At 35.9% G+C, this 21788-nt stretch overlaps 1 protein-coding gene across 3 annotated transcripts in view; it reads left to right on the top strand.

Moving 5' to 3' along the window:
* Nucleotides 1–21788, top strand: part of LOC134534148 (2-oxoglutarate dehydrogenase complex component E1) — a 41103-nt gene that overhangs the window by 13443 nt on the left and 5872 nt on the right. For 2 of the 3 annotated variants that reach the window (XM_063372265.1, XM_063372264.1), the window contains exons 5-15: nucleotides 6474–6729; nucleotides 7033–7267; nucleotides 8550–8729; nucleotides 9861–10041; nucleotides 10855–10982; nucleotides 11682–11834; nucleotides 12725–12953; nucleotides 16028–16178; nucleotides 17694–17821; nucleotides 19415–19593; nucleotides 20741–20863. In XM_063372265.1, coding sequence (XP_063228335.1) covers nucleotides 6474–6729; nucleotides 7033–7267; nucleotides 8550–8729; nucleotides 9861–10041; nucleotides 10855–10982; nucleotides 11682–11834; nucleotides 12725–12953; nucleotides 16028–16178; nucleotides 17694–17821; nucleotides 19415–19593; nucleotides 20741–20863 — 1943 coding nt within the window. Of the gene's footprint in view, nucleotides 1–3195; nucleotides 3256–6473; nucleotides 6730–7032; nucleotides 7268–8549; nucleotides 8730–9860; nucleotides 10042–10854; nucleotides 10983–11681; nucleotides 11835–12724; nucleotides 12954–16027; nucleotides 16179–17693; nucleotides 17822–19414; nucleotides 19594–20740; nucleotides 20864–21788 lie in introns of all 3 variants that reach the window. The other variant, XM_063372262.1, reaches the window with a different exon arrangement.

The raw sequence follows: 21788 nt of genomic DNA, 5'->3' as shown, positions 1-21788 counted from the left end.
AAAGAAAGAAAGAAATTTATTATTTAATAAAAAAACTCCTACTGTGTGGAAAATCCCTGACTGTACTGTAAATCCCTAATCTGTCAGAAACACTCATTCTGTTGGAAAATAAAAATACCCTTTCTGTGGTTAAGTCCCAGTCAGATGTGCAGATTTGTTGGACTCTTTGATGTTATAACTTTCCTGGTTCAGCGTGAGTGGCAGAAAGTGGGATGTTGTATGGCTTTTATTTGAACATTCTGAGAATCAAAATAACTTACGTAATAAAAAAAAGTTGGTTTAAACAAAAAAAAATCTGTTTGTTTTATTACGGATTTGGTGATGAACATCATCTTGAGGGCAGGACTGTTTGCAGTTTGCAAACCTACAACAACACCTGGTTGCACTCATAATAATGTGGGTTTAGAATTTTTTTTCTCGATGTTATATATATATATATATATATATATATATATATGTATGTATATATGTATGTATATATATATATATATATATTTTTTTTTGCAATATGACAAGTGCACATACATTTCTCATCTCATCTGCATTTAAACTTGTAAGAAGAGCGTAGAAATGGTCTTTTCCAAGAGGAAGGAGCATAATAGCTTTGGGAAATGCCTTAAAGAAACATTTTTTAAGAAAGGGGCTTATTTTAGAGGCCTATGTACCTGTGTAAATGAGAGCTGTTATAGACTGCATAAAGTGAATTTTAAAATATAAATTTATATTGTATTATAATTTAAATTATAAAATATGGGCTGTTCATGTGTGTAGAAAGTAGTTAATGTACCTGTCAACAGGAGTAATGTTGCTGAACATGGCATAATCAAGGTAAATTATTTAGCGTTTTAAATGTTTGCCTTTTTAGTGAATTTTAGTGCAGTATTAATTTAGTTTTATAATTACTCTAGCAAATAAACTTGAGTGGTTGTTTTTTTACTACCTAGCCAAAACTAACAAAAATAGTTTTCTCCTGCATTTATTTTAAAGTAACAACTTCAATCACTTAAGTTTTTTAGTTTTCATGTTTGTGTGGCAGCCTAGGTGTAGGTTTTTTTTTTAGCAGCATTTAAGTTTGTAACTTCTTGTTTGTACTAATCACACGCAATAGAGTTGCTTGTAATTGCAGCAAATATTTTTGTGCTGTTATATGCAAACAATGTGCTCATATTTTAAAATGTACTCTCACCTGTTTCAATATTTGATCCAGTTCTTAACCACTGAACGTTCAGGAAATTTTCTGAAGCATAGTCTTCACATGAAAAGTGTTGCAGGTGCTATATTGACTATAATAATGTCTTTACTATTTATTGACATTCTTATCAGTAGGTCACTAATCCCTTTTAATTTCACCTGCTCCACCATTACTTGAATCCTCTCCTTTTTAATCATGTCTTTTTCCACATTAACTAGTAGCCCCTTCCTTGATTATAATGTAAGAAGAAACGAAAGAACACAGCACCATGTGTAAAATCATGTACGTTGATTATTTTCCTCTGCTCTTGTTTTCTTACCTGTCTGTTTCGAAAAAGTCAAACCGGTTTTACTTGACTTGTCTCACCCTCTGCTAGAATTCGTTTAGCTGTTTATATGGAGACTCCTGTTTGTAGCACTTGTTGTTTCAGGGGCATTGTATGTCAATTTAAACAAGGTTTTTTTGTTTACTTAAATGTGTTGCAACATTATACTCTCTCCTGAGTTTGTCCCTGCGGTGGCGTGCCAGATTTAATACACAATTTAAATCCTGGCGTAGAAGCCATAGCTTAGATTGGTTTGTATGATTAGGACTACCAGACAGCCGAGCGCGATAGAGTTATCAGCCAGGAAGCGGCTTTGTTACCGATCCTGTCCCCTTCTCGACACACTCGTAACGTGATCACCTAGAGAGACCTTGGGTTCTTTTGCTTGGGTTCTTTTTGGTTCTTTTGCTTTTTGTTCCACTATACAAAATATTCCACTACTTAAACAATTAATGTTTGATAATTGTACTAAAAGACTAAAATATATCAAAATGATTGTGTGCAATCTGTTACAGTCCTAGAGTTAAAACCTGTCATAGATATGCAGATAATGCAAGTAATACAACAGCCAAAATAACATTAGAAGTATGCTTAAATAACGGATAGCAATAATCGCATATAATGTCTTACAAAGTGGCTGTGAAAAATCAAACTACAGTGCAACTAAAAATTAATAGCCATAACAAGTTTTTTTTAATAAAAAAACATGTAGAAGACAAAATAGAGAATGTTCTATTTTGGGATTTAAAAAAAATAAATGCTTGTTCCATTATCGTAACTGTGTGGAACTTCACATTGAATTTTTAAAATTTTTTTTTTAAGTATTGACAGAAGCATAAAATTAACTTGGAATAAAAATAGATGATGGAGGAAAAAATTAAAATAATTTATATAGCCTTATGGAAAAAATAAGTCGGTGGAGATGGAAGATGCAGCAAAAACCAAACTTGATGAAACAGATACATAAAACATGCACTTCAGAGGATCATGAAATTATTATATTTTAAATAAAGAATTTGCATAATATTGCTGGACTTGAAACTTGTTATCTTTCCCATCTTTCCAAGTTAAAAAGGCTTGATTAAGAGATTTGTGTTTCAAGCCACTGTTGGTATCTTGAAGAAGAATGTTTAGTGTATGCCAGTATTAATCAATTAATTTGAGAATCTGCTAGGCAAAGCTATGTAGGGTTATTTATTGCTGTAATATAATGCAGAAAAAAAATGGATGGAATATAAGAGTAAATATTCATTTGATTACAATGTTAAAATAAAATTTTTGTTCGTGTAAAAATGTTCAGATTTTTAAATTGGTTTATGGTTCTTTCTAGCCCTATTATAACATTAATCTGAAATGTTTAATGGTTAATAAGTGAAAATCTCTTAGGTAATTCTTAAACCTTTCCCAAATCTAAAGTTTATTACTTTAAATTCATTCAGATTACGTTAACGTTTTTTTAGTCGCTTCTTTATTTTGATAGAAATTTTGTTTTGGAAGGAATGCCCCAATATGAGTTGTCTTATGAAGAAGGAATGTGCATTAGAAGTGCTTTTGCAACATGTTCTGCTTGAGTGTTGGAAGAGTCCAGTCAGTACTGGCGGACCACCTTAGAAGCGCTGCGTGCCGTAGACAGTAGAAGTGTTGTAATGCATGTTTGCTGTGTACCGTGTTGCTCTAGGCAAGAGTCAGACCACCTTCTCGAGGAAGCTGCAGCTGAAAGTGGCGTCCCTGATGGAAAGTACGTAATTTAGTTTTACAAAGTTGGCATTGTTCCACTTGTCTCGTCCTCTGGCGGGAGCTATGCAAGTGGCAGTCTGATGTGGTTCAATTGAGTACGGTAATTTAGGAGAGTGCGGATATTTTTTTTCCTGGTTTATGAATTTAGTCTGAGAGTTTTTTTAGTTATTAAAAAAATATATGTGCGTGGCTACCATGCCCGTTAGAAGAGATACTTGACACTTCAGTAATCCACTTGAATACAAAACAAAATACTATGCAGTAATTGACATGAATTATGAATTCAAACAATAAAATGCACAATGAAGGTTCATAATTGTAACAAACATGATGACCAAAAACCTGCGAAGAGTCCTACAACTGACTGACTCCTTAATTAATTCCTTGTCCCCCCTCCTCTCCCTTTCCCTCTCCACCATTGAGCACCCCACTCCTGACATTTACATTTTGATTAGTCTTCACCTTGACTTCCCCCACTTTACTGGCTGTAAAGAAGTTTCACTTCAAGAAATCAATAAGGCAGTTTCTATTATAAATAGGGATGGGCCAATCATAACCTCAAATAGGTACTCCTATACCATCATATCCTTAGCATTTTATAGATCCTACATTCAAGGAAAAATATTTGAAGGTAAATATTAGAGGAAATGAAGTAAATTAAAAAAAAATTCAATTTTGGTGACCTAAGATGTTTACTCAATCAGTTTGTTTTCTTCATATCTATCCTGTTACTATTCCCTAAGATTTTGTAGTTTAACTTATTATATAAATAAAATTATAATATGTATTGATTCTGGAAACTTAATATGTGAACAACACATTTAAAGAGCTAAATGTTTCTACACCTTAGTTAAATTTCTTCATTTCATGTACATTATATTATTTTGGACCCTTGAGGGATATATGCAAAGTACTCTTAGGGATTCGAATTTGAGCTTCAGATTCGAGAAAATTGGGATTCGTCCCATCACTAATTATTAAGAAACAAAGTTGTAACATTATTTTAAAAAATTTTTAATCAAGGATATTCATTTATAAGTACCTATAATATGTTATTGTTTGATTAAACAATATAACTCATTTCCTGATGTGTACGTATTAAGAATAATGTTTCTAAAGTATAATAATTTTAAAATAATGGTTTATCATTGCAATGCTGCTATAAATTTTATTTCCTGGTCAAAAGTTATTATTTTTATAGTGTAGTTTTATTTTAATAGGAGATTGTTGGTGAAGGGGCATTCCATGCCAGATCATTCAGGGGTGTCCACCCCACCATCTCATATTTGGATATAATTTGGTACAGGGTATCGTCAGACAAATATAAGAACCGGTATCTTTCATTGTTAAAGCCCTTCAAAGTTTCCCTCTGTCTGGTGGAATTTTTTTAATCCGTATAATCTTGCCTCAACGTGCATTTGTAATAACATTTTATTTCGCCTGCCATACATAGTAAATTACATTGTGTAATACAACCAAGCTATTTTTTTTTCTGTGCACATTATTATTTTTAAAATGACTCACTATCAGCTGCTAGTTTGTGACATCACATTGATTGTGGAATGAGCGAACGTAAAGTGCAAGTAAGCACAGTAAAGTTGGTTGCATATTTAAGAATTTATAAGTTTTGGTGTAACAAGGGCATATAAATGATAAAACTCATATATTTTGAAATAATCATTTAACCTTCTACTGTAAGAAGATATGCTACCAGAGCCAACAATTATATTTAAAATTTACAATTATATTTTAATACAATTTTTTATAACCATTGTGTGTAGAACACAGGTAGACTAAATGTTTGAGATTTTTTATCCTGTTTGTGTTCAGAATTATGAAATTTGTATGAAAATAAAATATTATTGGAGTGCTAATATTTTTTTTTCCAACAGTTACAACAGGTTTTCCTGAATGGTTGTAAATGTTAATGTTCTTTGCTAAATATGAGAGGTATTTTTGCATATTTAACATATTTTTAATGGAATTGTAAAATATTTCAACATTAGTTTTAAATGTATTTTTAATTTGGTTATTCTGTGCATGCTTTGTACTAGTATTCACAATATGTTGCTTGGTATTTTGCTTCATATTTTTGCTTTTTTTTATGACTAGCTTCTGAGTGTTCTTTTGCATGCATGTACATATATATATATGTGTGTGTGTGGTGATGGTCTTTCTATGCATTATGCTCTCTGCATGTACTGTATCACTGACAATTGTATTCTTATCAATAAAGCACAGTAGTAAATAATCATATCCATCAATGTATTTCAGACTTCACAAAACAAAATATAATTTTCAAGCGAGAACGTAATCTATTTTACAGTATGTGTAAGTATTATTTTGTATAACTTTCCTCCAAATATCTGTTAAGAGATCCACTTAACTGTTGATGGAAACACTAAATGACAGCATTTTGAGGCCTCCCAGTATGTTTGGAAGCGTAATTTTGAATTTAGTAAACATTATTTTATTATGTCTTGGATTTTAATAAAACGAAGATGTGAGAACCAGAATTAAATGGCTTGGGTTTTTATATTTCAAATGTTTTAAGTTTCTTTTAACATTCAGACTAACACTATGTATACCCTCAAATAAGATTAGTAGGCTCCTGTATCTGAAAACATGCTTTGAATGCACACAAAATCTATTGAAGGACAGGTGTTGGACTTTCCACCCATCAGTTATGATGATCACTGTGTAGAGCATGTTTTAATTTGTAAAGTTTCAGTGTAAAATGTTTTCCAAAATAATTATTTTCTGAAGAGGAATATAATTTAACATTCTTGAATGATGTATGGCTTTTTTTTTAAAGATATATGCTTAGTTTAAAAATATATTAATATATTTTTTAAATCGTATATATTTTTTAATTGTTTAAAAATTGCACTAAACTGACCACATTTATGAGCTTAAGTTTACTAGCTCCTTTCAGCCAAAAATATCCCATAATTAATTTTTTTTAAAGTTTTGGAGGTTTACAATATTTTTTTATTTTATATGTTTTCTACAAATAAAAATTAACTCTTCATGCTCATCTTTACCTTAACTTCACAAAGTAAGCTAATATTTTTAGTGTGTTGCTATAAAAATATATCTTTACATGGACACATTTAATTGAATTATAATTTCATATAAAATTCATGGACCTCATGTGTTCTTTATTTTTCAGCATTAAATGATTAATGATCAGCATTTTATGTATTTATTTTCCAACAGAGGAAGGAGACATGGATAGGGTTTTTAAGCTTCCTTCGACCACGTTCATCGGTGGGAAAGAAAAAGCTTTATCGCTTCGAGAAATTCTGCGCCGACTGGAAACTGCGTACTGCCGCCACATTGGCGCGGAGTTCATGTTCATAAACTCGTTGGAGCAGTGCAACTGGATTCGCCAGAGGTTGGAGACGCCGGGGATCTTGGAGATGTCGAACGACGACAAGAGGCTCATCCTGGCCCGCCTCACGAGAGCCACCGGGTGAGTGTCGTCGTCTCTTCGTTTGCACTTTGTTCACCTTTCCGAAGTACTTTTCAACAGCTTACCCTGGCACAACTCTGATTCAATGAGCACAGAGTCGTTAATCCTGATTGGTTCGGAGCCCACTATAATCTTGAAGGTCCCGTCCGCATGAAGCCTTTGTGCATAACCGTGCGCCGTAATTACAAGGCCGGGGGCCCGAATCTCTTTTTTATCTCACATGTTTTTCCTCTAAGATGTGAAGGAAGTCCTGAGCTACGCAAGCACGTGTGCTTTAACTTGGAAAATGGTTTCCCCCCGCAGGTTCGAAGCGTTCCTGGCGCGCAAGTGGTCCAGTGAGAAGCGTTTCGGGCTGGAAGGCTGCGAGATCCTGATCCCTGCGATGAAGCAGGTGATAGACAAGTCGACGGAGCTCGGCGTAGAGTCGGTGGTCATGGGCATGCCCCACCGCGGTCGCCTCAACGTGCTGGCCAACGTGTGCAGGAAACCACTGGAGCAGATATTCACGCAGTTCGCTGCTCTGGAAGCTGCAGATGACGTAAGGATCCAGTTACTTAAATACATGCATCGGTACAAATTTTATTTTCTGCTTTTAAATAACAACTACTTATCCGAAATATAAATACGCTCATCACTGACTTTTCAACGCTGTATGAATTCTGTTTTCATGTGCCTACAGTGAAAGACTTTCATTGTTCTTTGCTAACCTGTTTCTCCTATCATTGCTGCCAAGCTCTTGGTGCAAAGATAATGCATGGCAGGCATAGCGTCATATTTTGACAAGGTCGATAGTTTCAGCATTTTCCAGTGATAAAGTAGCGAGCCGTGGCTTAGTTTACCGTCGTTTTGGCCGCGTATATCTGTTTGATATAATTCAAGTTGTTGGCCTCAATTTGAAAATATGAATCCACCAACCACTCTTGTGTCCATTTGAAGTGCTAATGATAGGATTAAATTGATCGCGAATATGTAGATGTTAAGGCACATTGATATTGCGAACTCTATTTAATTGACCACCTTCATACAATTCGTACTGCCAATATGATTGCCATTATGGCTTATATTGAATCAAATCTACAGCATGGAAGATTATTAAATGACCAGTTTTTCAAGAGGTTTTTCATTAAAAAACATTTTTTTGTCAAATATTTTATGTATATTAAATTAAAGTGTTTATATATCATAATTTTTCAACAGGTGCCGTAGGTGCCTTGCAACTAACTAGTTATAAATAAATGCTTAGATTTTACTTGTAAATATTGTCAAAGTCCTCAAAAATGTTAAAGAAAATTTTTGAATGAAATGCTGTCTACGAAAATCGTGAAAAATATATTGTTAATGTGTGAGTGTTTGTATATGTTAAATTATTAATTTCATGGCATATAAGTTGCATAAAAAGTCTGTATGTCCATAAATATTAAATAAGAGCTAAAATGTTACTATCTCTTATTGTCACATAAAATTATTTCAAGTTTTAGATTTGATATTTTGAAAACATTTGAAAATTAAAAAAAATGTTGCGTGGCCACTTCATGAATTAGAAATGAAACATTAATAATCCACTTGAACAATAAAACCAAACAACAAAGCATGCAGTGGAGGTTCACAGTTGTTAAAAACCCGCAAAGAGTCTTACGGTTGTTTCAATACTTCATTCATTATTCTGCTCCCTCTTTCCCTCTCAGCCATGGAACACTTGCCGCTAAGTGTTTAGCACTTTTGGTGGCACCGATGAGTCGTCGTCTCTACCCGCCTCACGGCTGCCGAAGGAGTTTCAGTAAAGACAACTGTGCGTGAGCGGGAAGTGTGACGGCTTGCAGGGGTCCGGAGACGTGAAGTACCACCTCGGCACGTACATCGAGCGACTGAACCGTGTCACGAACAAGAACATCCGGCTGGCCGTGGTCGCCAACCCGTCCCACCTGGAGGCGGTCGACCCGGTGGTCCAAGGCAAGACGAGGGCTGAGCAGTTCTACAGGGGAGACGGGGAAGGCAAGAAGGTACTTAATGTCTGCTGTGAACATTTCCAGCAGCTAAGTTAAGCATCGTGATTTGTTACGTGCTTACCAACAGTTGTAAACTTTTCTTTTAAGGAAGGCATAATTCATGTACACTAACATTCAGGACATCAGGCGAACAAAAAAAAAATCTTCTACAGCTCTATAAATACTTAAATAGGAATACAATCTTTAATATATAGGCATAGTTGCCAACTCTTACAGTTTCCCCTCTACAATGTACAATATATGTACCATTGTGCATTTTTATTCCGGAATTCCTTACTTCTGTAGTGTGGTTCGTTAGGATTGGATGTAATTTCATAGCACCTTTCTGCATGTATAGGTAGCATGGCCATAAACAGTGACAGTTTGCATTGCCCAAATGATGCAGAAGAATGCCAACGGCAATGTTGCCTGTTCAGTACTTTCTCTTTTATGGTTTTATGTTGTACTGATGGGTTATTTACTTGAATAAGAGTTTATGGGTTCTTTGGTAGTTTTTATTCGTGCATTGAGCAGAATGTTTTATGAGAAAATTTTATTTTAAATTTGTTGATTGTTAGACCTTAGTTGTTTTGGTTGAGAATAGTATAAGTACAGTAAAACCTCGGTTGTTGTGACCCCCTCACGGTTTCCTGGGAATAGTGTTGAAATAAACATTTTGGACTGACTGACCCACCGCCTCGAACTCTTACTTAGTGTACTTAGTGCTATAAAACTGAAATGACACCGTAATGCAAGTTATATCATGGAATCGAGTAGTGTTTAACCAAATCTTAAAAAATTAATCTTTCATGTTTGAAATTCAGGGAATATCATTATTTCCGGACAAAACATTGTACCAAATTTAATGGATCAGAAAAATTAATTTAATTTGTTAAATTGTTAATCTCTTATTGAATCACTTTGAAACCACAAATTATTTTATCTAAAATTGCAGCATGTAATTTTTATCACTGTGTTTCAGTGTAGTTAAGTATTACAAAATAGCTTTTAAAAAAATAAAAACAATTACACCAAAATCCTCTGTTTTAAAAACAAAATTAGACTAATTATTGAAACCATGAAACTGGTCTCTAGTTGTAACTTATCTATTAGGTAATACTATTTGCAAACTGTTGCACATTGCAGGTTATGTCGATCATCCTTCATGGCGACGCAGCTTTTGCAGGCCAGGGGATCGTGTACGAGACGTTCCACTTGTCCGACCTACCCGACTACACGACACGGGGAACCATCCACATTGTCGCCAACAACCAGATTGGCTTCACCACCGATCCTAGGCACTCGCGTTCATCGCCCTACTGCACTGGTACCGTATGCTCGTCTCACAAAGTTTCATTGACTTCACATTTTGAGTGCTTTATTTCGTCATGTGTGGGAGGGTAGCTTTGATTTGTGTGGTTGTACAGCGAAACCTCATTAATTAAAACTCTGTTACTACAAAACTTTCATTATTACAAAGTGTATTCACAGTACAGGTGTGGCCATTCTAAAATTGTTTTTTACGATCCCTAAAAAAAGTACATCAAGTTAAAATACTTTACAAGTTTTAATGTTAATTTAATGTGATTTAGAAATTATTTAAAAATCATGATTAAATATTGAAATAGCTTGGTTAATACAAACTTTGCTATTGCAAAGTGACAAAATTATGGTCCCTTCAGGTTTGTATTATTGAGGTTTAACTGTATATTGAAATAATGCATAATATTGGTAATGTGTGTCAAATTTTTGAATAAATCACTGGAATGACAGAGTAGGATATGTTGGCTGATGGAAACAACAAGAGGTATGAAAATATTGTGGTCAGTGTAATGTATATATTTTTTTTGCAAATAAATTAATAACTATTATTCTTGTCAACCATCACATGGGTAATTATTCATGATAAAAACCACTACAACTTTCTGAAACTATGCTGTGGCATTTACTCATTGCTGCTTGGAGACATTGTTTTTACAGGGTAAAATATTTTTTTGTTTTATTTTTATCACATTTTGAGAAAATTTTAGCTGTCATTTTTGTTTACTTTTTATTTACTTTTTTTAAACCTTCAGATTAGTACAAGGAGTATTTGAAAGTTTTGATGGGCTCTGTTAATGTATAGTTTGACTGTTCCCAGATGTTGCTAGGGTAGTCAACGCACCAATCTTCCACGTGAATTCCGACGACCCTGAATCTGTGATGCACGTGTGCAAAATAGCTGCAGAGTGGAGAGCGCTCTTCCACAAGGATGTTGTTATTGACATTGTGAGTACAGTGCAAGTGCATTCACACAAGTCCACATGGTTATTTTTTTGTTAATATGATGATGATGATGATGATGATGATGATAGATGAGATGTTTTATCCATTTCTGGGTGTCGTGAGCACAGGAAATGTTACGGTGAAGACAGCAGTGACGTCCCTATGCTCGCCAAGGCAGGGTGATTCCGCGGTGGTTTGCCTTTGCCTTCCGCAGGATGAAGGTAGAAGGGACATCGCAAACACCCAGTCCTGAACCCAGGGGAGAACGGTTGGAAAAGTCCCTCTCCCCGGCCGGGAATCGAACCCGGGCCCCCTTGGCCCACCAGCCAGACACGGTGGCCATTGGACCAAGTGGACGGGCGTTGGTTAATCTACCACAGGAATGTTGTGTGTGTTTCAAACCCAGCTGGAAAATTTGCATTATGCCTACTTAGCTGACAATCTGCAATCTTGACTGCACATCCATGCAAGAGTGTGCTAACTTACTGCACGCTCCTTTGCTTCTGTCGATTTTTCATTTAATTGTGATGTATTCATAAACAGCAAATAGAACACACATGCCATTCAATGACTGTTTTTTCTATAAATGGTTTGATCAACATTAGTTTTTTGTATTAAATTTTTCTTGCAAAAACAGTTTACATGAGTGATTTTGTTACTTATTTTCCAAACTTTCGTAGTCATACGTCATTTATTTTGTAGGTCTCTTATCGTCGAAATGGCCATAACGAAATAGACGAGCCGATGTTCACTCAACCGCTCATGTATCGGAAGATACGGGAAACGAAACCTGTGCTCAACAAGTATGCGGATAAACTAATCAGTGAAGGCGTAGTGACACCTGAAGAAGTGAAGGTGGGTGTGTTGAGATCACAAAAAAATTTGGGTTTCAATTTTGAGATTAATTTACAAGTGTTTTTCTGAGTTTTACAATATTTTGAATGACTTAGTGAACAAAAAAACAATGGGGATGTGTACTTGTGTACTTGCAGTAGAAGTTATACTTACTTGGTGTAGTAAAAACTAACTTTAATTTTGAATGCAAATAATTAATAGAAATAAACTAATAAAAGGACTGGAGTGATATTATAAATATGGTTGGTAATATATAAATACAATCAAAATAAAACTCAGGTTAAAATATAATAAATACACATGTGTATAAAATTTGTTATTTAAATTAGTAAAAATTTCAAGATAAATATTAATTATAAATAATAATGTAATAAATTATAATGCAAATAACTTGTACATACTGGAACATAACCTCACAAACACTCCCATGAAAACGGCCAGGAGACTACTAAACCCTCCACAGACACTCCCTGCCAGTGACAATGGAAGCTTACAAGCAACCTGACGTTGTATATGGGAAAATAACCTCACTTATACAAATACACTTGAAAAAGTGTTTTTAACACAATATTCACGCTAATATGTACAATATATAAAGTTTTTAATGGTATGGATTGGTATTCAATATCAATTACTGAAGTAGTATACACACTTAAAAGCACATACGTATATAATTTTTATTTGTATGAAGTCTTTTTTTTGTTTGTAGCCATTTTTTCATCTTGTAAATTTCATTACATATGCACGTGTATTGTAAAAATTCACTATAATTTTTTCATAACACATCTAAAGAAGTATACATAACTTTAAACATTTTACTCTTTTTTTATTTATTTACTTATCATTTTTACTTAATTATGTTGTCTTTGACGTTTTGTGATGTTTTGTAGGATGTTAAAGATAAGTATGAAAGTATTTGCGAGGAGTCGTACCAGAACGCCAGGAAGGAAACCCACGTCAAGTACAAGGACTGGCTGGACTCCCCTTGGTCCGGCTTCTTCGAAGGCAAAGACCCGCTGAGGGTGTCTCCCACTGGCGTGAAGGAAGATACTTTGGTTCACATTGGCAAGAAATTTTCATCCCCGCCTCCAAACGCTGCTGAATTTGTCATTCACAGAGGTTTGTAGATTTATGTATTTTTTACTGAGATAAAATTAGCGTTTATCAAATTGTTTTTGTGTGAAAGGTTTGTGGCTTCTAAAATTAATTACAGTAGAATCCCGCTGATGCGACCCCTCACGGTTTCTGGAAAAACGGACTTATAAACGGAATGGTCGCAATAGAGAATTCGGGCCAATTTTTACCCCCCCCCCCCCCTCCCCCCCTCCCTCCCTCCCCCCCAAACAAATTAAACGAATTCGCGTCACGCAAGTTCGGCTGTGCTAGCCAGCTTGTTGTTATTTTCGTTCAAAACGTGGCGAAGGAACTTGTATGGATCATGTAGAAAACATTCGGCTATAAACAAAAGATGTATGAACAATGCTATCCTGAAATGCTGTGACATGTTTTTGGAGTAGATAATCACAGCGACAGACCGACAGGATGCGCTCCCGCCCTTGCCGTAAGCGATGTTTATTTTGACAGCTCAAGCAATTATATTTTCCACGTCGTCCCTTCGCAGCTTAAAAAAAAGAAGAAAAAAACACGTAAGAATGCAGATGGAAAAGTAACTATGCAGTAAAATAAATATATTTACGGCCAAGCTAAATTTTTCTATTCAATAAAATTCGAGGTATTATTGGTTTTTCAGCAGAAACTGCTGTGTGACTAATAAACAAATTGTATCATAATAACTTATAAAGTATTTATTAACGGCGAAGGACAGTCGTATAAGCCCATAGAAATATTTATTTTACCGAGAATGGACTATACAACCTGGCTTTTGACGCACGCGGTGTGGGAGGGGAGGAGGATACTGACAGTTTCTCACGCAGAAGGTTGGAATAATGGAGGAGGGGGGGGGGGGGTGTTTTACATGGTTTGTGGCTCTGGGAGGAATGAGCCTTGAAGAATTAGCAGGGGGTGGGAGAGGTAAGCGTCACGTCACGTATGACGTCAAGCCGTTACCACCAGCCTGGCCGGACGAGTTGCGGGTAAGATAACATGACAGCTGAGATGGATTTTTGTGCGATAGTGGTGGCGCAGAGCTCGGCTAGACACTGCCGTGTGGCCAGTCTAGAGGGGTGGTATCTATTTTTAGCCGTCTTTTGTATGCCTGCCTGCTTACAGTACAGCTCCCGCCAAGATAAACGTGAACACATAGCGCCCAACAAAATGTGTAACAGACTTGTTTTTCAGCCGATTTTACTCAAAGTTTCGACTTTCTCTGCTTAAATTTTTCACGGTTTGTCAAAAAAAAAACGGCCGTATAAACGGAATGGACGCATCAGAAGGGGATCGCATCGGCGGGATTTTACTGTATAACACTTGTAATTGAAACAGCTGAATCAGAATGTGTGGAAATCATTACTTTTGAAGCAGTGGTCAAATACTAAGGCCAGCCTTAATATCTTGGAAAAATATCCAAGCAGAAATTTTTCAAGTTAATCAAGTAATAATTTTTTTTGTCTCATGTCACAGCTAGGCCAAAATGATTGTTTTTATAATTATAAAACAATAAAAATGATTTTATATTTATAATCAATCATTCTAAGTAAGGACTATACTATTATTTTTAAAAGTGCTCTGTGAAAAATCTATTTTGTATCTAAGGGTATTAGATCCATGTTTTTAGAAGAAGAAAAAATGCAACAGCCACCAAATATTTAAAACTTGAATGCCAATCTTTCTTGCAGTGGTGTTGCAACACAATGTAAGTGGGCTTTAAAATGGAATTACTGTATTTACCTGAACTACCAAAACTGTGGAAACTAAAAGTTAAGGTCATATTATACTCGCAAACTTACATCATGCCAGTGGGAGTCAATTAGTCAAAAAACTACAGACTCTGCCTCTTAAATGTGACACTTATGCCACTAGTCTGGGGCTTTCTGAACCTCGGTATATCACCACATTCTTTGTTTTTTTTCTATGTGCAGCTTGGTGTTTCAAAAGAGACCACATAAATCACTCTACTGACAAAAGTGGCACCATGAAGGGTCTAGTAAATATGGAATAAAAGTAATAATTTTCAGTTGCTATGTACTTGAATTGCGATTTCCGATCCATAAAACCTTTTTCGTAAACTCAGAAGAAAAAGAATTTGGGGTTGCATTATATTCATATTTGTATTATTTTTGGATAAATATTATATTTAGGGCTTCAACGTGGTGAAATATGTGTACTATGTATATAACTGAATGGAATAAAATACCTAATAAATGTTCTTAATTATTAAAAAGAAAATAGAATAATACATTCAAACAACTGTTATTTTCTGGACTTTATATGATTTACATATATAATTATTGAATCGATATAGTCTGGCACCAAATTGAACGGTGTAGCTTATTTTAGGGAACAACTAAGATTTGAAGGTTATGTTTTGCATCATACTGTTGTACACACAAGCTTGAGGCAACGGGACCTCTAGGATTGTAGCATGTTCCGAACCACTTGGCTAACGACTCGGCGATCATGATTTTGAGTTGTGCCAGGGTGTTGGTTTCAAACCCATGACCCTTGCCTCACGAGCGTTATTATGTGTCAGCTGCCACAGCCGAGACACTTTGGGAATGAGTGTTCGCACTGAATCGCTTGTCGTGATGGTGTCCTGTGCTGTGTGAGCTCAGTAAAAGGTCTTTCTTCCGGCACTTTTTGGATCACAGATGTGCCAGATTAGTGATTATACCAGATCATCCAGTGTAACCCTCTTAAGAAAATTTTCTAATAAGTTTAAAAAAAAAATTATCACTTGACCTATGAATTTGTACAATTTTACCCTTTTAATAATTATTTTTTACCTAGTTATAAGTTTAAATTTATTAATACCTTCCAATGAACGGGGTTTTACTAATTTTAGAGGTTATATGAAATGTGAAATGTAACCCGCTAGAAAAGGGGAATCGCTTTTGTGAGATGAAAACGGACAGTAACGATAAACACTGTGTGAAATAACATGACATGGCGGCTAAGGTCAACAGCCGGAATCCACCTAAAAAAATAAAACGACAAGAGTGTCGTGGTCGGTGCCGTGCTACCGCCCGCCCGCCCGCGGAGACGAGAGGCGGAGTACCGGCGGTGCTTGCTCGCAGGTCTGGAGCGCATCCTGAAGGCGCGCATGGAGATGGTGGAGGCCCGCGAGGTGGACTGGGCCCTCGGCGAGGCGATGGCCTTCGGCTCGCTGCTGAAGGAGGGCATCCACGTGCGGCTCAGCGGGCAGGACGTGGAGAGGGGGACCTTCAGGTGGGCTGGTTGCAGCGTGTTACAAGCTATACTTAAAAAAAAAACTAACTGAATTTTGAACTTAAATCATTTATAGAAATAAAATAATAAAAGGACTGGAGTGATATTATAAATGTGTTTGGTAATGTATAAATTTAAACAAATAAAAAAATTTAAATAATAAGTATTAAAAATTAATTTAAACATGCGTATAAAATTAATTATTTAATCAAGTAAATTGATCTAGATAAATTTGAATATATATTGTAATAATTTGTAATGCAAATATATTATACGTACGGGAACATATCCTCACTTGCGTAAAATACACTTGAAAAAGTTCATAAACATGATTTCTGTCACTAATATTCACACAAAATAAATGTTTTAAATTTATTTGGACCAGTGTTCAATATCAATCATTTTAGTATAGATTTAAAACATGTATATTTTATTTGTATGTAGCTTTTTTTTTTTTACTCATCATTTTTTCATAAAATGCCTAAATAAGTAAACTTCAAAAATAGTTTCATGCAATGCAATTTTTGGCTGGTCAGAGATTGTCCCACAAAAAGTTGAGAATTTAAATACTGTATCATTAAAATATGTACTTTATATGTATAATTTAAACTTCTCGAACACCTTGGATATTGCGTGGTTTAAGCTTTGGTGGGATGTTTAAAAGTGCAGTTACACATTACATTATGAAGAAAAAAATACTTGTATATTTCAGCTGCGATTTTGAAGCTGTGATCTGCATCGTTTCAGCTCCACTGTATTTTCAGTAGCTGGAAAAAAAAAACGTAGCACGCCCTCTTGTTATCACTCGTGCAGTTTTATTGGCCAATTACATAATGGCAGTGTACCTCAGTTACGGGTGCTTGTGCCTTTGTAACATCATATATTACAAAATTAAAAAAAAAGTTTTTTTTTTACTCCTTATTGCAAAACCTGGAAAAACCTTGGAATTTTGTATCCCAAATTGAGTTGTCACCGTGGGTATATGGAGCATTCACATGCTTTTCAATTTAATTTTGGCTTCATAGCAATTCACCATATATGTAATTTTATCCCTACTGCATAGCCAGGGGGGAGGGGGGTTTTTAGGGGTTCTAACCATCCCCCTTCCCTAGCACAAAATCTTTAATTAATTTCTTATTCATCACTCAAACAAATTTCATATTAAAATTAATAAAAATTTTACCATTACAATATTTAAATTTAAGAACCGAAAACTGCTAAAATAGCACTATTTTACACCTTAAAATCAAAATTTTCCCAGGGGAGGACCACCGGGCCCCCTGCTTTAATACAGGGGGGGGGGGGGGGTGGGGGGGGGGGGCGCATGCTTCTTAACAGCCCCCATACACAAATCCTGGCTACGCCACTGCTGATGATTACCACTTAGTCGGTGGCAGACCGCTGCTACATTAGCTCTAGTTTGTCGTCGCAAGGAGACGTAACAGGTCTGGGGGGAGAGGCTCCGAGCTTGGCTCCTGCGATCGAGCTGATGTGCGATGGCTTGCCTGTCCACAGCCACCGCCACCACGTGCTGCACCACCAGAAGGTTGACAAGGCCACGTATCGCCCTCTGTGCCACTTGTACCCGGACCAGGGACCGTACATCGTCTGCAACAGCTCGCTGTCCGAGTTCGGTGTGCTGGGTGAGTCTGCGATAGTGGCTCTTATTGAACCCCGTTAGGAAGTTTCTCAACGTACCTACTTGCAAATTTAAACTTATTATATTAGCAGGTAAAGTGTGTTCAACTATAAAACCGACTGTCTACTGTCAACGAATGACTGTGTTGTTGATCTTCTCTATTTTGTATCTAGAAAACGCGGGATTTTCTCACTTGTTTGTACAGTATTATCAGCAGAAATGGAATGTGTTTTCATGTTGCTCAATATTTTTTTACAAATCGGGAATTCAAACAACATGCACAGTAAAATTTTTTAAACTTATTTTTATTATTTTTTGAGCGAGATTACCTATCTCAGTTTTAAGATAATTAAGGCCAGGATCAATTTAAAAAAAGTATATATAATAACCTATTGATTTTTTTTTTGGTTGCATTCGGTAAAATATTACTCTAACTTGTGCCAGGAACACTTTCCATCTTGAATTTCTGCAACATCTTGAATTTCTGCAAAGGACTGTTTATATTCTAAACAGCCAATTAGAGGCTAATGTAGAATATATGTCAATCTGAACTACTTTGCCAACCTGTTTAAGTTAAATGGGAAATGGCCTCGAACGAAACATGTTCAGACTGTGTGTAACCGCACTCAACAGCTGAACATGTTCACCTGAAGTAGTTCAGACTCCCGTGTAACCACGTCCAAAATCTGTTTAATTGCATGTATATTAAATTTATTAAGCAGGTCTTTTTCTTAAGAAGGATTTACTGTATTTATTGTGTCTTGAATTTTTTTTCTTAAAGAAGTTTTGTAGAGGTATATTCAAATCCTTATTTTTCAAGTACAGTGGGATCCCATAATCTGAACCCTGCTAATCCGAATGAGTTTAGGGTGAAAAGTATTTTAAAAAACTTGGATATTTTGTATTAAAAATATTTTTTTTCTTTTCTAATTTCACAACCAAATTATCAACATGTTCACTGATTTGTGGTGTTTTTAAAAGTGTTATAGATGGGCTGTGTTGTTATAGTGTAATAATATTTATAGATATGTATTTTACTAAACGATGTTGTAAAATGGAAATTATTGTGCTGATCCGAAAATATGGTAACCTGAAAAGGTTTTGGATCACAATTAATTTGGATCAGGTGTACTTGAAAACGTACAAGAGATTCACATCCTGCTTCTTTTCCTTTTTTTTTTTTTTATAATCACCTACGTATGTGTGTAAGTGAGTTATTCCTTCTAAGCAGTGATGCCAAACTTTTTTTTTGTGCTAATATTTTACATCACCAGCTGTTATGAAGGTATGTATTGTGTTTATTAAAGGCCACACATATGTATAAATGATTTTGGCATGATGAATATTACAATATTAAGCCATGCTTGAAATGTTTGGCATAGACCTACACATTGAAATGGTGGAATTTACTAAAAAAAAAAATAAAATAAATAATAAAACCTCCGAGAAGCCACAGAAGAAAATAAGTTTGTCTCGCGACTGTTTGGCAGGCACTTGGAAGGTATAGATTTAACTTTGATGCATGCGTAGAGATGTGGCATATTGGTTGTGGGTCGAGAGTTAACAGTGACCACACGACGTGTGTGTGTGCGGACAGGCTTCGAGCTGGGCTACTCCATGACCAACCCCAACGCGCTGGTCTGCTGGGAGGCCCAGTTCGGCGACTTCAACAACACTGCCCAGTGCATCATCGACCAGTTCATATCCTCCGGACAGGCCAAGTGGGTGCGGCAGTCGGGCCTGGTGATGCTGCTGCCCCACGGCATGGAGGGCATGGTACGGCATTCCCACCCCCCTGTTGCCCACCGCCTGAGGTGGTGCGGTGCTAGAACCTCTTGAGCTTCAAGGCTCCCTCATCGTTGTTTTGTCTGGAGACGTGAGAGACTGTCAAATCCATGTAAAGCGAAACAATCAATAACGATTCACTCGCGAACAACTCGATTGGCAGCAAGCGTACACGATAGCACAACTTACCGCCACGATGGTTCAACAACAACTGTTGCTTCGTTGCCGGAGGCTGCAGGGCTACCCACCTTGGCAGGCAGCCAACTTAGAAACGTTTGGATTTTGAACTTCCCGCGCTGCTTGCCAGCAGCACCAAGTTTTTCAACACTATACACTAAATTAACGCACAATATTTACAAGTCCAAACGCATCGTGTATGAAATTCGAGCAGTAACCGTAACATTATATGGCAGAGAAATAAAGATAAAGATGTAACGCTAGTCGCTTTGAGTGCGTAAAATAATCTGTACCGGTACCGGGAGTCTTGTGTCTAAAAATTATTCTGAAAACATAAGTTTTATCCCTTTTCTCTCTCCTAAGAATACAGTCCTGAAACAAAATCCGGAAACAGAACTAGCCTTATCCGTTGTCTGCGTATTCTTGAATTCTTTTCGTAAAGATTCCACTCGGGTATCTTGAGCAGTTTTCAAATTGTGTGGTTTCTTTTGAAACGCTGCACACTAGAACATTAGAGCATATGTGGTATACGGGTTTGAATTAAATGCTTGTTTGTAGCATTTGTCATAAAATTTTTGATTTTTAGAAGATCATTCATAAATCTCAAAAAACTTTTGGCTTTCCTAAAATCTATGAAACATAGAAGCAAAATTATAACTTTTAAAATCTTTTTTAGTCTTTAGATGTCTTAACTTCAAAGTTTGTAAGAATATACTTTTTTTAGCAGTGTCTGATTATTAATAGCTTGAGACAAAATTTATAGTTTAATTTTTAGCTCTGTTTTATTTTTAAAATTGTAGATATGTGTTATCTTTTTTTTATAACTATAAATGCCACTTGTTTATGAAGACGGTGAAATATTAAACCTAACTGATGATTTCATTTCTGTATTGTTAAAAAAAAAGTGTAAATAAGTTTAACAGCTTAAGCAGATTGTTTATTGCTGAGTTACGTGTTTCAGGGTCCAGAACACTCCAGCGCCAGACTGGAGAGGTTTCTGCAGATGTCGGCCGATGATCCCGACTACTTCCCCCCAGAGAGTGAAGAGTTTGCTGTCAGGCAGCTCCATGACATCAACTGGATTGTGAGTTGCTCTCTCTTGACAGCCCATTCCACCATCTCGACACATTCTCTGGTGCTTTACCTGAGTACCTGGTGTAATAACAGGCTGATAAGCCCAATCCATAGAGGCGAGGTTATATGGTGAATAGCGATAACACCAAAATGATAACACCAAAATGAAAGCCGATACACTGGATAGCACCAAATTGCATCAAAATTCACCTGCATTACCTTTTGTCTTCTAGGTACAGTGTAAATTTCAATTCACAAATGCTTAGTTTAAGTATTTATTTAAAATAAAATAAAAAATAGAGACGAATTGATAACCTCTTCCTTTTTTGAAATCAGTTAAAAATTAATACAGTAGAACCCCGTTTTCACATATCACAAGGTACCAGAAAATTTTCATGCATAATACATTAAAGTTTAAAGGGAAGAGATATCAAAATTAACTTTTGGTTCATGGCTGTATGGTGAAATTTTTATTATCATTCTTACTATTTAAATTTTAAATTTATATTCACAAATAATTTGGTATTCGTATTAGATTCAAACTAAAAAACTGTTATTCTCACAGGCATAGTAACGAGACTCGTAGCCAACAGAGTACATTATGCATATGTACTTGCAGTCCCGAATTGTTCATGTTATTGATAATGAAGTCCTATCAAAACATCATAATAGGATAATTACGAGGGTTATTTATTTTTCAACCTCCGATCGGCTGTAATAAAAAAACGGGAATGAATTGGGAAATTATTTTAATGTCAAAAGAATCGTACATCTTTACTCTATTTTTCCACATAATCACCGTGCAGATTGAGGCATTTGTCGTACCGATGCACCATCTTTCCAATACCCTCTGCATAAAATGATGCCTCCTGCCTATTCAGCCACGTTTTAACAGTGCTCTGCAGTGTGCCCTTCTGCCTGTAAGAAACGGATGA

The sequence above is a fragment of the Bacillus rossius genome, chromosome 7 (assembly GCF_032445375.1).
Source record: "Bacillus rossius redtenbacheri isolate Brsri chromosome 7, Brsri_v3, whole genome shotgun sequence".
NCBI classification, from domain to species: domain Eukaryota; kingdom Metazoa; phylum Arthropoda; class Insecta; order Phasmatodea; family Bacillidae; genus Bacillus; species Bacillus rossius.
The sequence above is the reverse complement of the archived record's forward strand: the minus strand, read 5'-3'. Positions and strand labels throughout refer to the sequence as shown.